Raw genomic sequence first — 23,240 nt, 5'->3', positions numbered from 1 at the left:
ATCAGCGTGCTTCTATTTAAGTGCCCCGCGCTGTATACACACAAGCACACAGCCAGAGGGACTTACATACTTGACTCTTGAAGCTTCGCAGAACACACAGCTGAGCCCGTCCACTGACACTGAGGATGCCAGGGAGCTTTGCAGCCTGTGGGGCGAGCTTTCACACAGCAGAGCAAAAAGCGAATCGAATTGAAGCTTCCCCACCTCGACGCTGTCGAAGCAACGCCGCAGTCGCAGAAGCAGCAGTCGCAGCACTCGCAGTCGCCGTCGACGCTGTGCTCATTCAGCGCTTAGCATACATTTCGGGGCTTTCGGCAGTACGACGCTAACGCTGCGTGCGTGCGGTCTAACGGTAAAAACGTGACGGAGAGAGCTAGACACAGACAGGCAGGCGTGTGAAGTGAGGGAGCGAGCGAGCGAGCGAGCGAGCGAGAGAGTTAGGTGGTGAACGAGAGCGAGCGAGGCGAGGCGAAACAGATAGAAGTCCGCGTTAAGAAGAAAATCAAACAGAGCAAGAAGCAGCAGAGGGCACAAATTTTGTTCTTAATTTTTTGTTGTTGTTCAGTGCTCAAATAATTCAAATTACAATAATTGATGGAAAATTGATAAAGCCCCGAATCCAGAGTTCAACACACAAGCGATAAGCAATACACAAATACACCCACATATATAAGCTCGCAAACGCACTCGAGCTCGCACCCGAAACTGTGCTGAAGGAGAAGTAAAAGCAGCAGAGGAGAAGGCAGCAGCGTAACGGCATCTAGTAACTTTTTTTTTTGGGTCCGCGGTGAGTACATTAACGGTAAACAAAAGGCGGTGACGGCGGCGGAGTCAGCGGCAGCGGCAGCGGCAGAGGTCGGTACCGGCAGAGGGTAAGCACGGTGAGCACGTTGCTCGAAAAAAGGTCCGTTATTTGTGCAAGGTGAGGCCTTGCCATTCTGTCAGTCAGCCTTTGCTCCAAACGGCAATCCGTGGGAGTGAGTGGAGTGGAGTGCCTCACCTGGCTTTAATACACCTTGCGGGCAAACAATAGGCGGCTCTTTCTCTCTCTCTGCCTTGCAGTTCTTCTTCGCTTTTCTGTTCCGCTTTCTCACTCTCCTCTGCCTTCCCCCGCGTCTGCTCTGGTCACCCGCTGTTTCTCTTTGCTCCTCCAAATTCTTGCTCTTGCACTCCCCCTCCCTCTCCGACGCACTCTCTCTTTCTCTTACCTTATCGTTTTTTATTTAAATTTTAATTAATTTAATTAAGCGTGTGTCTCTCCCTTGCTTCGCTCTCTCTCTCTCTCTCTCTGTATCTCTCTTCGTTTCTTTCTTCGTATGCCTGTCCACGTTTTCTCACACCCCAAGCCGACCACCCAGCTATGACTTCTGCACCAAAAATCAAAAAGAAAAAGAAGAAAAATAAGCAAGAAAAACCGTATTTTCTTTTCTGTACACCACAAAAACAAAAGCAGGCCCAGTGTTCCCCGTTCCCCGTTCCCCATTCACCGTTACCAAAAAATAAAGTGTGCTGCGCAGGAGGGGGGCGGTGTACGACGAACCTATTTGCTTGCCACAGCACGCGTTGCCTTCAATTTGGAAATCGCTGCATAGCGAAGGAGAGAGAGAGAGTCAACTTTAAATTAATTTGTGCCCCAAGGTCCCGCAGAGACAATAAACGGAAACGCCACCGCCACCGCCACCAGCCCCAGCCAACCCCTACGAGAGCGAGCCCCGCCAGAGCCATGAACAGTTTTTGTTTTTGTTTGTCGCCTCCCAGCCAGCGACGATTCAGGCGCCATGTGTCAATCATCGTCCTGTCCCCTCTTCTCTGTGTCACTGGCTCTCTGGCTGCTTGTGTGTGTGTGTGTGTGTGTGTGTGTGTGTGAAAGGATTTCTCCTTGAGCGCTTTTAATGCGTGTGCAGCATGCATGCCATGGAAGCTGCGGGGTGCAATCCTGCAGCGTGCATGAACGTGCCCGTCTGTTGCTCCAATGAACGTAGCCACCACCCCCCACGCCCCTCCCTGCCACTGTACCTGCTCGTCAACAGCCTTGTTCAGAGAATAAAAACTTAAAGTCCGCTAATGGAACCAAAGAGAGAGATAACTTGATGGCAGCTGGGAGCTTTGGCTTTAAGCTGGCCAGCAGCCCGGCGGATTGAAGTAAAAACATATTTGATGGCATGACGCTGGAATGTGCAGACTCTTAACTCAAAGTTGATCTTAGATGTAAGCCTTTAATGGTGAATGGCAGCCTTACGGATGTGCTGGCAAAGTGACTGACTGAAAATTCACTGAAAATGTAAAACAAATATCTGCCGAGTGCCGAGTGCCGAGTGCATGCCAAACAAAAGGGCAAACTGAAAGGCTGGGATACATGCCAGCTGCTGTTTTCAGTGTCCTGCTTCAGCCACAACCAAAAACCCATAACCAAAACCCAATTATAGAGCAACGAATGGGAAAACAATCGAACGAGGCCAGGCCAGGCCAGGCCAGGCCAAAGAGACAGGGAGCCGCAGGGAGCCCAGAGCCGGAGCCGGAGCCACAGTCAGAGCTCTGCCTCTGGGCAAACATTGTCAGTGCACATTTCATATTAGTTTTTGTCTCTAGGTCTCTCTCTTTGTCTCTTCCCTTTTTGCAGATGATGGAGCAAGGTGCACGGAAACAGACGACAGCGACAACCGCAACGACGACGACGGCGAGGAGTAAAAGCAGCGCCAGCGAGGCGCCCAGCACCAGCAGCACCACCACCACCACCACCACCTCCTCCTCATCATCGTCGTCCTCGTCGGCCACCTGCTCGGCGACGGTTGTGGTTAAGCAGCGGCCGCCACCGCTGAAGACGGCAACGACAACAGTGACCACGACGCTGGTCAGCAGCAATGAGGGCGGACAGCCGCTGCCACCCATTGCCCAGGCCAGCTGCCGTGCGGGTGGCATTGCCACCCTGACCACACCCTCAACGCCGAGGATCGAGCTGAGTCGCGCCTCCAGCTCATCGCACCATGAGGAGGATAGCCGTGAGAGCAGTCCCGAGAATGTCTTCGAGCAGGTGAGCCATAGCCAATATTTACATTAGGGATTTATCCACATCAATCATCCATGCGTAAAGTTTGTGCTAATTATTTGTACTTTGTTCTGGTTTTTTCTTTGTATTTAATTTGCGCCTGTGGTGTTGTTGCCTCTCTCACTGTCACTCTCTCTCTCTCTCTCGCGCTCTCTCTCGCGCTCTCTTTGTGTGTGTCGATATTTACATATAAATATATCTGTCTGTCTCTTCCTCTGTCTCTTCAACACGCTCTGCCGCTCGCTCGCTCCCCCACATGCACACCACAAAACACACACACACACACCCAAACAAACTGAAAACCTTAACTGAAATCTGCTGATCCCTCAACCATCTCCTCATCTCCTGCAAACAAATTACAAAATTGGCTGTTGATATCGTTTCTATGTGCTTTTTCGATCCACCCTCAACCCGCTCTCTTGCATGCAAATTCCACAATCCACAACCCACAATCCACAATCCACATTATCACCGCAAAAATCTATCCAACGCTCTTGAACGAAACGCAAAATTCTGCAACGAAACAAAAACGAAAACTCTCTCTCTGTGTGTGTTTGTGTTTGTGTGTGTGTGCTGGCTGAATTTTGTGGTTGAACTAATGCTCTGAAGGTCGGCACTGGCACCCTACAGGAAACAATTGGCCTTGGCTTTCGGGAGGAGGGCGCCTTGGAGCTACGCAGCTCCACCGAGGAACTCTACTTTATGGATCCCGAACAGAAAAAGGAGGAGCAGGAGCGAATGCAACAGCAGCAGCAGCAACAGCAGCAGCAGCAGCAGGTGAGCTTTGATGCAGCTTCGTCCATTTCCCCTTTAAACAGGAACAGGAATTGAGGCTGCAGCAAGCACTGACAAGCCGGAAATTGCTTTAACGGGGCCGAGAGATAGTGCCTACAAAAAAAAAGAAGATGCGTGACGGCAGCGAGTGACGTGTCTGAGGACGGGGGCAACCGCAGCGCCAACAGAAGTTGAATTAATAATGCAATATTGCATTCAATGGAAAGCAGAGGCAGAGGCAGAGGCAGCAGCGGAAGGCAGGAAGGAAGACCCCCGACAGCTGACAAGTGGGCAGCACTTGACGCCTCTCTCGCCACTCGGTGTGCCAACCCGCTTCAATTTCATGTTTGCCAAAGTTTTGTGTTCCCCGCCAGAAGTTCCCTTCCTAATGGCAAAAAGTTATCAATTGGCTGAGTGACGAACCAGGCCAGGGGCAGGCACTAACCAGCACCTCTGCTCGTAATTGCTAAGAAGTTCCCCCTTTGATTGTTGCCTCGCACACGGGCCAGTCCTAATTGCAGCAAAGACTTTTGCCAATTTGTCCAAGGTGGCCAGCTGGCAGCTGCTGGCCAACTTGTGAAAGTTTTAATTAAGGTGTTCGATATTGCTTGATTGGCCATTTGGCTTAGACGCGTATCACTATCCACTCATTAACTGCCAGCCAAATGCGAGTACGAGTACGAGTGTCCCCTGCTGCTGCTGCTGCTTAAATCGCGTCTCGGCATTTTCGTTGTGGGAGTTTTGACCTAATTGAATCAATTTAAAATGAAATTCAAAATGTTTCCACAATTATCTCTGCAATTGGTTTGAATGTGTCTGGTACAGTTGTGCAGTATTTGCGATAGTCATACCATAAAATAGACCATTCCATGGCATGGCCAAATACTCGAACTACCAGCTGGATAATTTGTATCTAGTTAAGAAGCAATTGGCTAATGCCTTCACGTTGGCGGCATAAAAGCTTGGCCTTACAATATTTATCGATAGTAAACGATAAACGTTTGCGGATCAGCGATAACCGATTGCCACCTAAGTGACTGTGTCAGCACTTCCATTGGTTCCATTCCCTGCACAGTTTTTCCCCTTTCAACACAAGGCCACACATCGAAATCGAATCGAATTTCCGGTTCTGCCTGCACTCAGCCTTGCCCCCTTCGTCCAACTATCACGCCGCCCAGTACAGTCCCACTCGAAAATCCTGCCGCATGTGTAAAATCGAATGCAGCTCTGTCCTTTTCCTGTCGCTGTCTCTTAGCTATGCCCTGACCCATCATTATTTTTTTCCCTTCTTTGACTGACAGCCGCGTGGGCGGGCTTGGAGCGGAGATTGGAGCAATGCGATTGCGATTGACACGGAATCACGGACTGGGGCTCAATGATTTCCTTAACGGTGTCCTTCTTTGCCTTTCCACGACCCATTTCCTTTTCCTTTTTTGCCTGCGCCTTCTCACGCTCTCTCTCTCTCTCTCTCTCTGTCTCTTTGTCTCTTTTTGCTGAAGGCAACCACGAAGCGCTCTTCGCCGCACATCTTCAAGTTTGACGACCATCAGAGCTACCTGCAGCAGCATCAGCGCAAGGACTCGGCCAGCTCGGAGGTGGCCGCCTTGCTCTGCATCTCGGGCCGCACCAGCCGCATCTCGAGTGTCGGCAGCCAGGGCTCGGCCGTGAGCCGCCTCTCCGCGGTCTCCGGCGTCTCGCGCTCTCCCTCGCCCCATCGCATGCTGCTGGAGACTTCCTTCTGCGGTCCCAAGCCCCTGGAGCAGGCCTCCACGGCGGCCAGCTCCGCCACGCACAGTCACGCAGCGACCTCGACGGCTGGCGGGGGCGTAGTCACGGGCGGAGTGCCCGGCGGTGTGGCGGCCAATACGGCGCTGCTGGAGCAGCTGCTGCTGGCGCGCAAGCACGATCCCACCCAGGCGGTGCTGGCCGAAGGCATCAAGGTGCTGCCCCCAGCCCCAGGCACAGGCACAGGCACAGGCACCAGCAGCGGCAGCGGCAGCCGCAGAAGCAAGCTGGCCAACGGGGGGGACCCAAAGGGCAAGGCAGCCGCCGGCAGCTCATCGATCATGGGCGGACAGCGGCGGAGCACCAAGAGTCCCGGCCAGATGGTAATCGGCAAGACGCCCAGCGGCACGGAGTACATTCGAATCAATCTGCGGCCGGATCACATGTACAGCGACAGGGGCATAGCGGCCAACGAGCGTGTGGTGGAGGCGCCCAATCAGTTGACGCCCGTCTACTCCGCCACCGCCACCGCCGGACAGCCCAAGCCACCCGCCTCGTTGAGCCTGCAGGGCGGTGGCGGTGGCGCCGTGGCCGGGCACGACGAGAATCGGTTGACGCCAACGGCAAGCCCCAAGCCTGGGCGGCATGCCCTGCGACTGGGCAGTCGCTCGCCCTCGCCATCGCCGGCGGCTGCTTCTGTGTCGCGCAAAAGCTCCTTCAGCTCCCTCTTCCGACTGGGCAAGGACTCGCCGGACTCGCCGCGGGACTCCGCCCGTTCGCGCAGCAAAAGCAAGGAGCGCTCGGGGGCGGCGGCAACGACGGCGCCCACCGGCTCCTCCCAGAATGTGACGCCCAGCAAGCAAAAGTCGGTGCTGGCCATCTTCAAGTCGGGCAAGCGGGGCAGCAGCAGCGGCGGCACCGAGGGCACCAAGAGCTCCAAGAGCTCCTCCCCCATCGAGCCGAGCTGCGAGCCACCGCCGCCACCACCGCCGGCACCAGGCTCGGCGGGCTCATCGGGCGGACGCAGCCGCACTCCGGCCGGGAGTCGGCCGGGCAGTCGCCTGCGGTACTACGATGAGCCGGTGGAGGGTGTCATCCACATACCGCTGCACACGCCGCCGGAGGAGCGGGAGGCACGCACCCTGCTGCAGGGCATACAGAATCTGATTGCTGCGCCCTCCCCGCCGCCCATCCAGGCCAGGACACCGCAGGCATCAGCCCAGTCGCAGTTGCAGCAGCTGCCGGCCGCCTCCTGTGGAGCCGTTCCGGTGACTGGCAATGGCTCGGGAGCCACCATCACGGCCAGTCAGTTGGCGGCGGCCGCCGCTGCCCTGCGACCTGTGGGCCAGCGGAAGGCGGTGGCCCAGCGGCCGGACCTCGACGCCATTCAGTCGCTGCCCTCGCAGGAGGAGGTGGAGGTGGAGAAGGAGAAGGAGACGGAGAAGGACTGGAGCCAGGAGACACAATCGCAATCGGTGAGCTCTGTGGTGAGTGCCCGAGCCTCCAACCTGGCCCAGATCCACCAGGAGCAAACGCCCGAGACGGAGCCCGAGCCCCCGTCCGTGCGGGAGAATGGTCTGGGGGAGATGCAGCGCCTGCCCTCGGTGGATAGCACGCAGAGTGCCTGCGAGCCGCCACGTCTGGTGCACACGGTGGCCACCGTCAGTGCGCCCCAAACGGAGGATGCGGCCGCCAAGGAGCGGCGTCGTCTGCTGTTCGCCACGCGACTGGGCTCCGGCAGCCAGGAGCAGATCTTCTCCACGCAGTTCAGCATCTCCAAGACGGAGAGCCAGTCCAGCCAGCTGTCCGAGCAGGTGCTGGAGTCCGGCAACAATTCAACGGCCTCGGACGCGCCACCAACCACCGCCACGGCCACCGCCACCGCCGACGGACTGCAGCGTCAGGGCACGGTCATTCGTCGCTCGGAGTTGAGCTCCAGCGTGCCACCGCCGCCGCCACCGCGTGGCATCTCCAGCTCCGAGGAGGAGCAGCCGCCGGAGAGGAGCCACCTGCCAGCGGCAGTCGTGATGCGCTCCAAGCACAGATCGCGTCCAACCTCCGAGGATGAGGCAGCCCCAGCGGCGGATCTGCGCCATTCGCGTTACCTCGAGAATTTCGATGTGCGCCGCAAGCTGCATGAGAACGTGCCCCCAGAGGGGAAGGAGCTGCGACGCAGGCAGCAGGAGGGTGCAGCCATTCCGGTGCCACGGAAGCCCAAGCGGCAGAGTGTCCCCGAATCCCGACGTGAGTGCGGCAGGAAGCAAGGGAACAGGAAATGCCATTAAAGCTTTTCTCTTTTCTCTCCCCCAGGTGAAACCTCGCAGAGCTCTGGCGGTGCCACGCCCACTACACCAACGCCCACAGCCACACCCACAGCCACAGCCACAGCAGCTCCCTGCACACCTGCAGCTGCAGTATCCGCTGGGGTCAAGGCAGCAACTCCAACTGGAAAGGGTTCCGGACTGGATACACCAACGCCCACGGCCAGCCCCGAGCCAATGCTCGCCTCACCCCTGGCGGAGCGGCGCTTGTCGTTGTCCACGGACGAGCACGAGCCCGTGGAGTCGTCGGAGAGTGAACGCGACTCGGACATGGCTGGCAGCTCGTCGGTGACGACAGCGGTGGCCGTGGGCGGTGAGGGTCAGGGTCAAGGTCAGGGTCAGGGCAAGCGGCACCACTTTCCGCGCAACGTTTGCGTCATCGAGGAGCACGAGAGCACCGGCCTGGTGTCGCAGGAATCCTTCGACGATGAGCTGCCGTACATACCGACAACGCTGCCGGAGGAGCGGGCGCAGGGTGTGCCCCTCATACCGATGAAGGAGCGGGCCAACATGGAGCTGAAGACATGTCCCGTGGACAGGCCACGCTCGACAACGCCGCTGAATCCCTCGCACTTGGAGGAGTACTGCACGGGCATAATGACGCCCCAGGAGGCGCCACATGCGGCAGTCCATGAGCTGGACAATGGAGCAGCAGCTGGAGCTGGAGCTGGAGGTCTAGGAGGAGGAGGAGGAGGAGGAGGAGCTCCTGTGAGAGGAGAAAAGCTGAGAATCAGTCTGCCGCGCAAGGAGTCGGTGGGTAAGGAGGGCAGGCCCGGGCCGGGCCAGAGTGCCAAGTCCCCGCGACGCATCTCCAATGCCAGCGGCAAGTCCTGGTTCGAGTTCGCGGAGGAGGGACTCCGCGCCAACAATCTGGAGCGCAAGGACTCCAGCAAGCAGTTGCTGCCAGCTCAAGGTGCAGTTCCCGCACCAGCACCCGTTCCCGCACCCGCACCCGCACCCGTTCCCGCACCCGTTCCAGCTCCAGCCTCGACTGGCCTGGAGGAGCCCAAGCCAAAGGCCTCCACACAGCGTAAGCTCTCGGGCCACTGGATTGACTTTGAGAACATTCCGGAGAAGCGGAAGCCAGCCAAGCGGATCACCACGCTGCCCAAGGAGACAATTGCCGCCAGCAACACGGCCACCACCAGCTCCTCGTCGGCCTGCGGCAGTGGCCACCGCTCCGGTGGCTCCCTCTCTGGCTCTGGCTCGGGGCATAATCATCATCATCATCATCATCAGCATCAGCATCAGCACCAGACGCGGCCTGGCTCGCAGGAGGTGAACACTGCTGGAGCCAGCGACAAGCTGCACTACAACTACGTGAAGCCGGAGGACTGCCAATGCGAGTGCCACGAGGCGGAGCGCGGTGAGTCCTCCACGGCCACGATGGGCGCTGGTGACAGCAGCACCGGCACGGGCACGGGCACGACCAGTGAGTCGCTGGCCTCTGTGGATCTGCTGCAGCAGGGTGAGGATATGCTGCCACTGCTCGAGCCCGAACCACAGCCAGAGACAAGGTAAACGGAGACAACCGATCGATCCCATCCATTGCGAGTTCTAATCCTTGTTGCTGCACCTTTTGCCATTGCAGAGTCTATGCGGACGAGGAGTTGCCTGCTCCAATGCTCCGACACGCTGGCAAAAGTAGCGCCGTAGCTCGGGTAAGTTGTGGCCCAAAACAGTCGTGAATAATCCAAGAATCAAACTAAACCCAAAACTATACGCAGACGCAAATGGAGGAGTTTCCGCGACGTGACATTGGCTCGAGTCCAAGGAATCGCAAATTTCCGGATAGAAAGTAAGAAGGGAAGTTTGCTCGCTCATGGTAGATCTTCAGGGTAGTTACATTCCGTAATATCTTTCTACTTGTATACATTCAAATAAATATACTATAAGTAAGTAAACTAAACTAAGGGCAACCAAGGTGTGTGTCCTCTTGGCCCATATCCTCTGAATGTACCTCAAGCAGTGTGGTTGTTATAAGCAGACGACGATACGAATGTGTTTCCTTTCGATTCGATTAGCACATACAAGAATCCACTAACTCTATGTACTACTCCGACATATAACAACACACACACACACACACACACACACACATATTGTATAGGGTATCTTCTGGGGCAATGGATTTGTCTTGTGTCTTGATAGCAACAATTAGAACTTCACTTGATAGCAATCTTGAGGCTGGTATTATCCCTAGTAACTTTTTCGCTGGCAATTTGTACTACTAACTACTACGAGTATATGTGATCTCCCCCCATAAAAATGTTGAATCAAATTGATCAGATTATAATGCAAGCAAGAAAGATATATGTATGTAGAGCTATAAGAGAGAGAGAGAGAGAGAGAGAGAGAGAGAGATCTACTTGAGATCCCTGGGGTACCCATGGAATGTACCCGCACTCAATATTATTAGCCTGATTCGTAGCCTTTAGTTAGTTAGTTGTACATATATTTCGTTTGTATTTATATTCACATTTATGGTATGGTTTTTTGTTTGGGTTTTGCGTTGAAGAATATCTCACCAAATAATTGACAACTATTGTATGGGTTTACTTTGTACTCTATATTATATATAGCCAATGAAACTGCCAGCACACACACACACACACACACACATTTTGGTTTGGTTGCCATTTTTGGTGGCATGCTACAGCTGTTGGAAACCGGTTGATTAACACCCAACAGAAGGTTTATGCGCAAAGCATGATTATCACGATTAACCCTCTCACCGACCATTTGCTTCGACAAACTATTTGCTAGGGAAAACATACTTATTAGGAAACCAAATGGAAACCCCCTTAGCTAGTCCTTAAAATAACTAAAAATTGAACTTAGCGGACAACGGACATTCATTGAATTGAGGCAAATACATTAAGCAAATAAAAGTGAATATAATATTAAATAGAACATGCGAGAATGGGTAAGGGAATGGAAAAGGAAAAGCAAAAGGAAAAGCTATAGCTAAATTATACAATAAATTGAATAACATTGAAAATGTTCGAAAGATACAAGAGGGAATAAGCAAGCTACAATAATAAAACGACAACTGTACACGAGTTTAGCGAAAGAATTTCAACATAAACACACACGACCCTCTCTCTCTACTAAGCATACAAATGCTGGTAGCAGTGGGACTCTTTTTTTTTTTTTGTTGGGCAGCGAAAGTGGTTGAGCACAAAATGCACTGGAAATATATAGGAGATACTTGCGAGTACCAGTAAGTACCAGTAGAGAGGTAAAGATCTTAAGAGTTCATATACATATACATATATATATTCATATAAATAATTACCCGTTGGCACACGCAGAAGTTCTTTCCCTTTTCCGAATCTTGTTCTCAAATTTTTGAATATTTCTATTTGTTTTTTGAATACACTTTTTTTGTATTAAATAAAAAAACGAGCAAAGAAAATGTTGTTAAAAATGCATTTAAATTGAAAGAAAACAAAAAGCAAAAGTACATAAATAACGAGAGAGAGAGTTGAACGTTTAAATAAGCAAAGAAATAATATGTATTAAAAATTGTTACCAAAATTTAAGCATTCATAGAAACCAAGAGAAAAGCAAAACTAATCATTTAATAAATATATATACCATATGTATGCACATTCATTATTTAAAGATTTCGTATATAAATCCGTACAGGAAAAAACCAAAACTAAATCAAATGAAAACGGAATGCAAACAGACATTAATTGAGAAATATTCATTAAAGTGGCAAAAAATCACATATAAACTCATCATAAATGTTTTTTATTCGTTTTTGTTTTGTTTTGGTAGGAATTTGGAGCTGCACTCGTTTCGGATATTGACATTTAACGGTATTTGGAGCTATCTTATCGCAATCGGAGGGACACTAGACGCTACGTTGGCAATCGATCATGATTTTGGGGCTATTTAGCATGCATATAGGGCTCAGGCCTAATGCCACGTAGAAGGTAAGGTAATGTCATCGTGATTAGGCACCGACGTCAATGTCTTGAACTTCCGCTGTCCGCTGTCTGCTGTCCGCTGTCTGCTCTATGTGGCTTTGCCTCAGATCACGATTAAGAGCCACGTATAAACGTTGCAAGCAACCCAATCACGCAAACACACACACACAGCCGCCCATTCTGACACACTGACACGCACTCAAATGACCCGCTCTCAACTGCGCAGGCGCGCTCTCAACCTATCGAGAGAGCAAGAGCAGCAGCTCTCTGGGACCACCAGGCGGTCGCTCAGCGTATAAGTATCAGTGGCGGGAAGCTAACGGCTTCAAACCGAAAACAACAGGCAAGCGGTAAACGCGCGAAACGTCACCACCTATAAATTCTACATTCTCCATTCTCTGCATTCGATATTCGCTTTCCCGTTGGAACCGTTGCATTCGAACTGCAAACAAAGCGCGCGTGGCAAAACAAATAAAAACGGCCCACACAAAAGACACAACTGAAGCGATTCGTTTACGGTTTTTATTATTTTTTGAGCGTGCGTGATCGAAAGTGAGAAGAAAGTGCAGCGACAATGGCGTTCATGATGCCGGTTATGAAGAACAATTATGATATATACAAGGACACGCGCTCCCGCAAGACCTCCGAGTGTTCCAATGCGAGCAGTAACGGGACCACGGCCGTCGGCAGTGCCTTGGGCACACCGACAGCGGCCACCGGTAACCAGCAGCAGCAGCAGCAGCAGCGACGCCGCAAGGTGTCCGAATGCAAGTCCGAGAGTTTCGCCACCTCCCCCTCACACGGTCAGCTGGGTGGTGGTGGCAGCGGTGGTCACCGCATGCAAATGCAGCGGTGCCAGAGTTCGCGTGCCTTCCCGCGCAACGCATCGCGGAGCTCGAATGGATCCATGATGCTTATTATGTCGCCAACGCGGTCCAGCCCCCTCAGCCGTACGCAAACGGCCTCGGCCCTGGAGCGCCAGGCAGCGGCGACAGCTCAAAGTCAGAACCAGAATCAGCAGAGCCGCCAGCAGAGTAACGGTAATGGTAGCGATGTGAATGCGTCAGCGACCGCCAGCAACGATTATACAAAATTCCACTTGCGACTTGTTGACAAGTTGCGCAAATCTTTCCGCAAGGACAACGGCAAGCGCTCTTGAGAGCGGGCCCATCAGCAGCAGCAGCAGAACAGCAGTATCAACAACAACAACAACAGCAACAACAACTACAATGCCAGCGGTAGAGCTGTACGTCGCCCCAGCCACAGCAAGAACAACAGCAACAACCACGACTGGGATGAAATAGAAGCCGCAGCAGCAGAGGACAAAGAAGGAGAAGCAGTACCTGTGCGAGGGGGAGGAATGATCAGTCGATTAGGACGACGCTTCAGGCGCTACTATAAATTCTTCTCCCACGCCAACGCTGTGCCGCCGCAGCTGGCTTTGCAACTGGAGCTGGACAGAGAAGCGACCAGCAGCTCTGTCGAACAGCTAACAGGCGGCGGCAGTCCCTACCGTCGACGTAACCGTCGACGCAGCAGCATCGGCAGCGCCAGTCGGCTAAAGATGCGTGTCCGCCGCTCCACCTCCTCGCCAGATTAAGGAAAGGTACAGCAGACAGCGGCAGTGCAGCAGCAAACGAATGCAGCGAAGGTAACACAAAGAGAAAGAGAACAAAATGTGAGTGGAGGAGAGTGGATCGGCGGGAGACCGATGCGAGTGAGTGAGTTGGCGATGGTTGGAGGGCGGTTGTTTTGCTGTAATAAATAAATTTTAAACACTTTTTTTTTGTATTCGGTGTACAAATGAAAACCATAACTGTAAATGTAATTTAAATATTATAATATGTATGTTTGTACGTGTTTATATGTATGTGTGTGGGGCAAGGCTTCCAAGTAGTGGTAATATGTAGATGACCCCCCGCCCACGCATTGCGACGTTGCTTTGATACAACTGAAATTTACACAAAATAAATTTGCAACTGCCAAATTGCATTGTATAACAGTATAACAGTATGAAAAAAAATCCACGCAAACACACACAAAAAATGACAGTACAACAGATGTTCGATCAAGAAATAATATCTACTATTTACCGTTAAATGTTGTTATTTGGATGTACATATAAGTACACAACAGATTACATAATCTGCAAGCGCAAATATTGACAATACATATATGTAAATACACACACAAATTGTATCAAAAGTGATGATAACATTTCTTGGATAAAACTGACAAATGAATATTTTCAATTTATTTTATGTAAAGTTAATTAAGAACCTTCGAATTCTAAGTGTACTTCGACCATTTGTAAGTGTAGATATTTTTGTAATGCAGTTTTGGGATGCACTTGCAGATCGCTAAAAACAGACTTGAGAAATCATTTATATCCAAATTGTGAATACTATATACAATATCTATATATATACCTAACTGTACTTAAACAAAAACAAAAACAATTAAAATACATTTAAATTTAATGCTATTATCATTTTTTTTTTGTCTTAGGTTATAATATTTGTAAAATAAAAGCAAAAACAGAAACAAAAAAAAAAACAAAAACTTACACAAAACGATAGAAAGAGAGAAATCTTTATATGTATACACGAGAGAGAGTGAGAGATCGATAGAAAACCAAAAATAAAACACAAAATAAAATCAGCTAAAATGGAAACTATTTAATTATATTAAGATGTCAGCTGCAGTGCCAGCAGAGGTGGGCCACGTTCTAGTACGTACTACATAACGGCCTGTGGCACAGCCAAGTGCGCATAAAATGCGTTGACAGTCGAGTGGCAGTGGCAGTGGCAGTGGGTGAAGCTACTCGACACCGTAAATTAGACGCTGCTTCACGCTCTCCCAATGCACACACACCCATGTACAAAGGTATATCTAAATTTTCCCCATCCCATAGGTAGGCCACCTGCGCGCCCTGCCTGCTCTTTGGCATGCGGAAGCAAAGGCAGCAACAGCCGCAGACTACAACCGCAAGAGCGCCACACAGCATGAAACTGCAACAAAAATCAATACAAAATGCAACAAAATGTTACACAAAAAAATGGGTTAAATCACGCATGCTCACCCGTGAAAATATTGTACCCTTGCGGCACATTCTCTTCAGTTATAATTTCATTAACAAACTTTAGTAGTATGGATTGCTGAAAGAAAGTTCCTCCCTTTAAAAGATCAATCAACCTTTGCTAGGCAACTTGCAGATCAGAAATAGATCAAGTTTTATGGCCTTTAAAGTGCTCTCTTCTCACCTGATACCCTGGGAAACTTTTTTGTATTAATCAATTTAATCAAATGCCAGTAAAAGTTGCGAATTTCTCGTACTTTGATGAAACATCTGCGAAATAGCACTTCATGGAATTTGCAAAGGGGGGTTCCTGTTCACCTGTTCTAGTCGGGTATGCCCGATAACTGGGCGTCATGGTGGGGCGGCGGTAACCTTGACCTTTGGACAGACAGCTACTAAATATATGGCCCGAAACCATGTGGAATATGAGATGCGGCATGTGTCACGCCCGCACAGCCGCAGACCCGCATGGGGCAGATGAGTAGACTTGGCCACTCGACTCGTAGCTCTGATAAATATTAGGCCCGGGGGTATGTACATTTGCACTGGCACAAACAAACAAATAAGAATACGAGTACGAGTACGATACATTTGTTCATAGATATTCACGACGAAAACGTTTAGCATTCAATTTCAATCAAAACAAAAGTCCACAGAGATTCTGAGAAGGGGGACTGGACTTTCTCAGTCTGTGTGTCATATACGATATATTTATTTATTTATGCATATACGATCCATTTTTGATTAAAATTCGAGCGCAGCAAATTAGTGGAAACGGTCGAGCCATGACCATGGGACAATACTAGGATGTCACTCTATAGCTGTTGCGCAGATCGATCGATTTTGATATGGTTTAGTTCTTATCTTTGAGTTGCTGTAACTGAAGCACCTTAACCAGTTCGAGGCAGTTTTGTTCGTTGACTCTGTTGCAGTTTTTCAAGTTCACATGGCCATAAAGAAGATAAGCCAGATACGTATCTATGTACATATGTATGTAGGGTTATTGGTTTATAGATTCATAGTGTCCGCTTCTTCATTTACGAGCGTTTGGTATGGGAATAGTTGTTTTGCGTATCAATTGAATGATTGATTGGCGAGCAACAGTTGTACACTTGTACACATAAATAGATCGGCAATGCTTTCCACACTTGATAAACAGCATCAGCTCCATGTAGCTGATGATCTGGAGTACACCACTTCGATTTCAATTACAGCGGAAAGCTCTGAAACACATCCAGGAACGTTATAATTAATCTGGATAGAGCCTGCCAGTGCAAAAACAGTGTTCAGTGTGCAGTGTGCAGTGTCCACGGCTTCCAATTCCAACAATTACAGCAAAATGTGGTAGATGCAAAGCACACACCTCAGTTACTTCCAGGAATACAAAATTACGCATTTGACTAGTACGGTAAAGCCAATCAAAACTACTTTCCAGGAACACAAGAGCCATGAAATCAAAACCACGTTCAAGAGACTTCCAGAAATGCACCAGTATGAATCTGACATGGGCTGAAAGTTATCGCCTCTGGCAGAGAGAGATAGAGCCATAAAGGATGTGGAAATAAACGAAAACAGGTTATCTGTACTCTTCCATTGGAATTATCGCAGTTTCGCATTGGACAAGCATTCCAAGAAGATCTACTTTTGATTTCCTGCTCTAGTAATTTGCTGGGTTTTCAGATTCCTCTCCCCTTTCTAACTTTTGTTCTTGTGACTTCGCTGGCTGTTCCAGTCCGTTCCGCTCTTGCTCTTTGCTCGCCTCTCTCTCTTGGACCCTCTCTGCTTATTGCTGTTGTTGCTCGTTTCATCTTGCTCGTGCTCTTGCTGTTGTTCTCTTTCTCTTTGTCTTTGGCTTTTTGTTGTATTCTGTTTGCTAATTTACGAATCAGTTGAAGCTTGATTGGTCATCGGGAGCAAAAAAACTTCATAGAAGGGGGGCCTAGGGGCTATTGTGTGTTCTCTTATGCTGCTATGAAAGGCAACAGGTTTTCATTGGAACTACCACCCTCCGCCCTCCCCGCCCACATCGACTCAAACATCGCGCGTGCCGCATTCACGTTGATGCTAAATTGAACAGTTGTTGAACAATTCCCAGCTCGATCCTCTTTTGGTAGGCAATGCCACGGCCGCATGAGTGACCTTCCTCTATTTTCAGACTATTGTTGCTGTTTGCTATGGAAACGGGGGCAGAGGAGCTGCTCCTCTTTCTATCTAAAATCATTCAAATGCTCCACCTTCTATTTAATATGCCCTCTCCCCACAATTTTCGACTCCATGATGCTCTCTCATTATCTCTGTTCCCTTTTAATCCGCTCTCTTTCAATGGATTCAACGGATCTGAAGCCCTCTCTTTCAATATTCCTCTCTTTCCAATAGATTTACGTAGCTCGTTGCGGCTGGTCAGTTTCGCAGTTTCTGGATTATCTCTGGCGAAAAAAATAATTTTTGTATTTTGTGCTGCAGTCAGACATTCAAGTTGAATATAAGAAAGAGGCGATACGTGCCTCAGCGTCCAGAGTACAGTCGCCTCCTGCGCGCGTGTGTTGTGACAAGTTGTTTACTTTTGGTTCTTCTTCTCGTGTTTGGGTCGTTTTGGGCTGTTTTTGGCAGCGCATCCACTGATGATTATTCGCTCGAAGATCAAGGTCAGTCCCATCTAATCTCAAATCCCCACGCGCTTATATAACGCAATTATGTGTCCCAATTATGTGGCCCACGCCCACTCGGCCGCATTGACGTCTGTGGCGTAGGCGGCATGAGCATATTCGGGTGGCACTTTGATAACAAGCGAAGAGCAAAGCTTACACAATTTCTTTGACACAATTAAGCCGGTGTGTCGCAGGTGTATAGCCTGTGCATGTGGCGATGAGAAGCTAGTAGCATCCAAAGGAGATTAAGGCCGACTGCCGTAAGAGGATAAAAGAATGTTCGCGTATCGTGCACAAAACGGAAGCCACGCCACGGCAGACTGGTTTGTTCCTCCTCCAGCTGCAAGCCGGCAAAATAAATGCGCGAATGATGGTAATTTCCTGCAACATTTTTTCGCATTTGTGCATCGCATCGAGGCTCCTTGAAAGCCACAAGAGACAAAAGAAAATATCCTGAAATTAGTTCGCAAAGTTGAGGCTTGCATGAAACAATGTTTCAATGTTGGGCATTCATTTCAAATAAACTCTATGAAAATCAAATACAAAATTTCAATAGAAGTTAGACTAAGATTGAATTAATTTTCTCTTGAAATTCATAGCATTACATAGTAGCTGCCACACAGTGTTGCCATTACCAAGCAGTCTGTACAGGACACCTCCTGTGGGGCAAGCTAAAGCTGATAGAAAACAGAGCGACAAGTAAGCTAGGAAGTGCAAAGTGCAAAGTGCAAGCCGCAGCGAGGCAGCAGCGCCTTTTTCAATGCACAATACGAGTAGATGGGTGCCGACCCCTCAACTAGTGAGCGTGATAAGAGTGTACGAATCATACAGATGTGTGGTTTACGGGCTTAGCGTTGATCATCTGATCAGTTTCATTTACACTCTCCAAGGGTAATGTGGTGGATTTTCTTCACTTTCAACGTGTTGGACATTTCCTAATGATATTAAATCGATTTTTGAAAGCACAGACGGTGCTGTGTCGGTGTGAAATCCCTTCCTCTTTCCGTCTGAGACCATCTTCAATGCTTATCCCACACGAAAGCGAAAGAAACAAAACGAAACGTTCTAGCACTAACTGGTTCTGCATTGACAGCCTTCAGCAAGGGTCGCCCCGTCTTGTGGCCCGACAGTGGAAAATTCCCAAAAAAACAGAAGAGTCTCAAATACCCAGAGTACCCGTGGGGTGGCTGCTACTGCTCATCGATTTAACAGTGGGGAAACACAAGCGTGTGACGACGCGTTGTCCTGACCTAGTCCAAAGTTGCGCACTCTCTCGGCCCTACCGCCGCTCTCCAGCCGTTTTTTGATTGGGCCGACTCCTGCGCTCCGACCCTCTATGTGCCGACGAAATGTTAATATAAGGTTAGGGGCCTACGATTACTTAAGCTTATTTTATTGTGATGATTAATTGGGTTTTGTCATTAGCTTTGGTTTAGTTCTTATTTTGTTTCGTGCCCACTTTGTGCAGTGCCTCACCTTTGATTAATGCACCCTTATCCTGCCTCTCTCTCTCTCTCTCTCTGGTTTCTTCTTTCTTTTTTCTCAATTACACACTCTCTCTCTCTCGCTCTCTCTGTCTCTGTCTCTGTCTCTCACTGTGTTTTTCGCTCTTCCTGGCTGATGTTTGGCATGTGAAAACGCACGTCAGCCACCGGAAAGAAAATCACATAAGCCACCGCAAGCCCTCAAATAATGTGACCCCTGCGACTTGCTTTTCGGCCCGAGTCAAGGACATTCAACTCTGCTCTTTCGTCATTACCCGCTTTTTCTTTTTATTGTCGTTGTTGTCGTATTTTTGTTTTTGTTTGTGTTTGTGCTTTTCCCCATCGATTTTCGTGCGTGTTGCTCGACGGATTTCCCCCAAAATTACGAGGTTGGAGGTGCGAACACGGCCGGCGCTTGTTAAGAGACTTCAAAGCAAAGTGCAAGTCCAAGTCTAAGTCATAACCAGCCAGCCGGTGCTGGTGCGAATGAATTTTTCATAGTCTTGACCTTGTCAGCCAACGCACCTCTGTGATCCTCGGCAGGTGCTCTCGCGACCCATGGGGTCTTGATCTCCGAGCCGCACGCCACGAAAATCAGGTGACTCTACCAAGCGACCGATGCTCTCTTCGGGGGGAGAGAGAGATATAGAGAGAGAGAGAGAGACGTGAAACATCGTGATGCGAATTGGAATGGCCTCATTATGAGAAAGGGGAGTGGCGGTGTGCGAAGAACAGGCAAGGCAGGCCGAAGAAGGAAGCCACAAAAAGAGTGCTGCGCGAATGAGTGAGCAAAACAAACGTGAACAACAGCAGCGAGCAAGGCAGAATGCAAGAGAAAGGCAGAAGCAGCACCAATAAAAAGAACAAACTGGAAGCCGAAGCATTTGATACTCTTGCAAATCGGTCTGCAGTGATTATTTAATGATCTAATTTGGGTTTATAGATTTACGGATTTATGGATGAATAGTGGATCGTTGCTACGGTTATTTGTGTCTTTTTAAGTGGGAAACCTTTGCTGACTGCTGATCAATAGAATATTTGAATCAATGTTTGGGCTTATATTTCTGTGTGGCTCTAACACTGGAATACCTCTCTGCAGAAGAGTATACCAAAAATTTAACAAAGTGAAAGTTGAAGAGAAACACTCCAATTTATGGCCAAGCCGCATCTGCGGCACATGCAGCCGAAGCAGCAGCAGCAGCAGTGGCAGAGGCAGAGGCATGTTAATAACAGCAGACAGTGTCGAGGCAAACCGCCTCGAAACAAAACAAAAAAAAACATTTATTTTCAGGTTATTTTTTGACGTGTTAGCGGCTCAGACGGAGAGCCGTAAGCTTACAATTGGAGCCTACATTCAGTTGGTTAATATCAGGCCAGTCGTTTGGACGCAACGGCCAAGAAAAGGCACCACCAATCCATAAACATAAACAGAAGAGGCGATTCGAGGCGCTGCAGAGCGGAGCCAGCCACTTCCTAATCGATCGAGCAAACGAAAGTGGAAATGTGCGAAATTGCCACCTGAGATCACCTGAGCGAGAATCGTGTTGGCCAAAAGTCTCAGTTGGATCTGTGTTCCCATCATTGTCTCCAGTGCCAGCGATACGAAATATTCGGTAAGTCACGAAACCAGCGGCAGGTGGACGAGGTGTAGAGTAGTGGGGAAAGTTGGGTAATTTCCCGCACAAGAATGCGTCGAAAATGTCAATGAAAGTGGCGTCGAAATGTTGGTTCGGAATGTGGAATGGGGTTCTGCTCTGCTGGCCGACAATCAATATTTGAGCGCCACAAGTGATAATTGCTTTCATTCAAGCGTAATTCATTGAATTGGCCAGTCGGCAATGAGTGAAACAACAAAAAGTTGAAATAAAATTAAAGAACTTGCCGCTCGCATATAATAATCGATATAAAACGTTTTAGGAGCAGCTTTAGGTGATTTATTTTCAGACGTTTGGATTCTACTATAAAATACATAAATACAAGTGAAAACCCTATTAATGTTCTTCAGATTGGATATTGTGACGTGGTTTCGGACCATTAACCCAAAAAAAACATATAAACACACGATCCACACATGATCCACTTGAGATCCACAACCACTTCCATGCCCTTGCTTGTTCCCTACCCACGAAACAACAATTTTACTTTCTTTTCTCTCTTGTTTCCCCTCTCTCTGACACACAGTTAGAAGCCAACACACACACACGCACAGCAACACACTTGCATACATAGCCAGCAATGACGGAGGCTGTCACAGCCATTGGCGGAACAGGGACAACAGCACTGCCAGCCGGCTTCGATCCGACCGCAGAGGCGGTGGAGAAGACGCTCTGCTTTCGAGGATTCTGGGCGTGGTGCGTGCTCCTGCTGCTGATCGGGATCTGTGCACTGTTCGTTATGTGGCTGCTGCGCAAGTGCATCCAGGGCCCCGTCTACCGCAAGGCGAACCGCATCGATGGCAAGGTGGTGATCGTCACCGGCTGCAACACGGGCATCGGCAAGGAAACGGTGTTGGAGCTGGCCCGAAGGGGGGCCAAGGTGTATATGGCCTGCCGCGACCCGGGACGCTGTGAGGCAGCCCGCATCGAGATCATGGACCGCACCCAGAACCAGCAGCTATTCAATCGCAGCCTGGACCTCGGCTCCCTGGAGTCCGTTCGCAACTTTGTGGCCCGCTTCAAGTCGGAGGAGTCGCGCCTGGATCTGCTGATCAACAACGCTGGCATCATGGCTTGTCCCCGATCCCTCACCGCCGATGGCTACGAGCAGCAGCTGGGCGTAAACCATTTGGGCCACTTTCTGCTTACCAACCTGCTGCTCGACCGGCTCAAGCAGGCCAAGCCCAGCCGGATCGTGGTGGTCAGCTCGGCAGCCTACCTCTTTGGGCGCATCAATCGCGAGGACATCATGAGCGAGCGCAAGTACAGCAAGTTCTTTGGAGCCTACAGCCAGTCGAAGCTGGCTAACATCCTCTTCACCCGCAAGCTGTCGGCCCTGCTGCACGACACTGGGGTCACGGTCAACTGCTGCCACCCAGGCGTGGTCCGCACCGAGCTGAATCGCCACTTTGCCGGCCCCGCCTGGCTGAAGAGCGCCCTGCAGGTTGTCTCGCTGTACTTCTTTAAGAGCCCCAAGGCCGGGGCCCAGACCACGCTGCGCCTGGCCCTCGACCCGTCACTGGAGGGCTCCTCCGGCGGCTACTATTCGGACAGTATGCGCTTCCCCCTGTTTCCCTGGGCACGCAACACGGACACAGCCGACTGGCTGTGGCGGGAGAGCGAGAAGCTTGTGGGTCTGCCCCCCATAGAGCCGCCACCGGTACATAATGGCAATGGGAGCACCAACGGGAGTGCCAACGGTAATGGCAGCACAGGTACCGCACCCGCAGACACAGTCGACACCGTTGTGGTAAATCGCTCGTAGTCGTCGTAGTCATAAGGGAGATGTTCGATCAATACTGTACCAAGACTGGGGTTCGGTTCGAAGACCTTGCACTTAATTTATTTGATAGTTTTTAATACCCTTGCAGAGAGTTCTGCAAGTCGATCTGCAAGGGTATCAAAAGCTTCGGCCCCACCGAAGCTGACTTTCTTTTCTTGTTGTTTTTTTTTTTTAAATTTTTTTTTATGTCCTCTACATAACTTTAAGTTGAATCTAAATTAAAATAAATTTTAAACTTAACATGCAATGAAATCTTCACGCTTTACTCAGATACTCTCTCTCTCTATATTACACTCTGCTATACCTGCATACGAAATGCATAATAATGCAAGGGTGATGCATTCTCAACAAAGAGGCGTTTGGTTGGCACCACCAGACGCAATCATATTAGATAGATAGCTCGGGAGAGAGGAAAGTAGAACTCCGCACCCAGCATAAGCACACCTTGCAATCCTCATGTTGCTCTCTCGCTCAGCACCGCTTTTCAAGTGCATAATTTCACTCTCCCACCAGTCTCCGTCGCCCTCCACAATTCTCTTTCTTCTACACTCATCTGTCTCTCATTCTTTCTTGCTGTTGGCAATTTGGCAGTACAACAGCAACAACATTAGCATAACAAGCAAAATTTGCGAGAACAAAGCTAAATCAATGAGAACAAACGCTGACGATGTCGCCGCCGCTGTCCGCTGACTGCAATTTAATGTGACGTGAGTGAGTGAGTGAGCAAGCAGACGAGCAGAAGGTGAGTCAGTGGGTGAGTGGGACCGACAGTCAGAGACGTCAACAG

General features: G+C 49.9%; 3 protein-coding genes across 5 annotated transcripts; all 3 read left to right on the top strand.

The window, feature by feature from the left end:
- Nucleotides 1-276: 276 nt before the first annotated feature.
- On the top strand, nucleotides 277-11,428 carry LOC117581010 (flocculation protein FLO11). Of its 2 annotated transcripts, none has more exons than XM_034267820.1 (7): nucleotides 277-787; nucleotides 2,621-3,031; nucleotides 3,677-3,823; nucleotides 5,320-7,789; nucleotides 7,856-9,383; nucleotides 9,458-9,527; nucleotides 9,594-11,428. In XM_034267820.1, the coding sequence occupies exons 2-7, from the start codon at nucleotides 2,621-2,623 to the stop codon at nucleotides 9,666-9,668; spliced, it is 4,701 nt and encodes a 1,566-aa protein (XP_034123711.1). In that variant the 5' UTR covers nucleotides 277-787; the 3' UTR covers nucleotides 9,669-11,428. The 2 variants fall into 2 exon arrangements, with proteins under 2 accessions (XP_034123711.1, XP_034123710.1); XM_034267819.1 differs by having other exon boundaries at nucleotides 3,656-3,823.
- On the top strand, nucleotides 10,463-22,621 carry LOC117581018 (retinol dehydrogenase 12). Of its 2 annotated transcripts, XM_034267844.1 has the most exons (3): nucleotides 17,380-17,528; nucleotides 20,307-20,628; nucleotides 21,197-22,620. In XM_034267844.1, the coding sequence occupies exon 3, from the start codon at nucleotides 21,251-21,253 to the stop codon at nucleotides 22,433-22,435; it is 1,185 nt and encodes a 394-aa protein (XP_034123735.1). In that variant the 5' UTR covers nucleotides 17,380-17,528; nucleotides 20,307-20,628; nucleotides 21,197-21,250; the 3' UTR covers nucleotides 22,436-22,620. The 2 variants fall into 2 exon arrangements, with proteins under 2 accessions (XP_034123736.1, XP_034123735.1); XM_034267845.1 differs by lacking the exons at nucleotides 17,380-17,528; nucleotides 20,307-20,628 and adding an exon at nucleotides 10,463-10,487 and having other exon boundaries at nucleotides 21,223-22,621.
- On the top strand, nucleotides 12,122-13,843 carry LOC117581024. The gene has a single exon (XM_034267852.1). The coding sequence runs from the start codon at nucleotides 12,379-12,381 to the stop codon at nucleotides 12,961-12,963; it is 585 nt and encodes a 194-aa protein (XP_034123743.1). The 5' UTR covers nucleotides 12,122-12,378; the 3' UTR covers nucleotides 12,964-13,843.
- Nucleotides 22,622-23,240: the final 619 nt, after the last annotated feature.

The sequence above is a fragment of the Drosophila guanche genome, unplaced genomic scaffold (assembly GCF_900245975.1).
Source record: "Drosophila guanche unplaced genomic scaffold, DGUA_6, whole genome shotgun sequence".
NCBI lineage: Eukaryota > Metazoa > Arthropoda > Insecta > Diptera > Drosophilidae > Drosophila > Drosophila guanche.
This window is presented reverse-complemented; position numbering and strand designations above follow the sequence as displayed.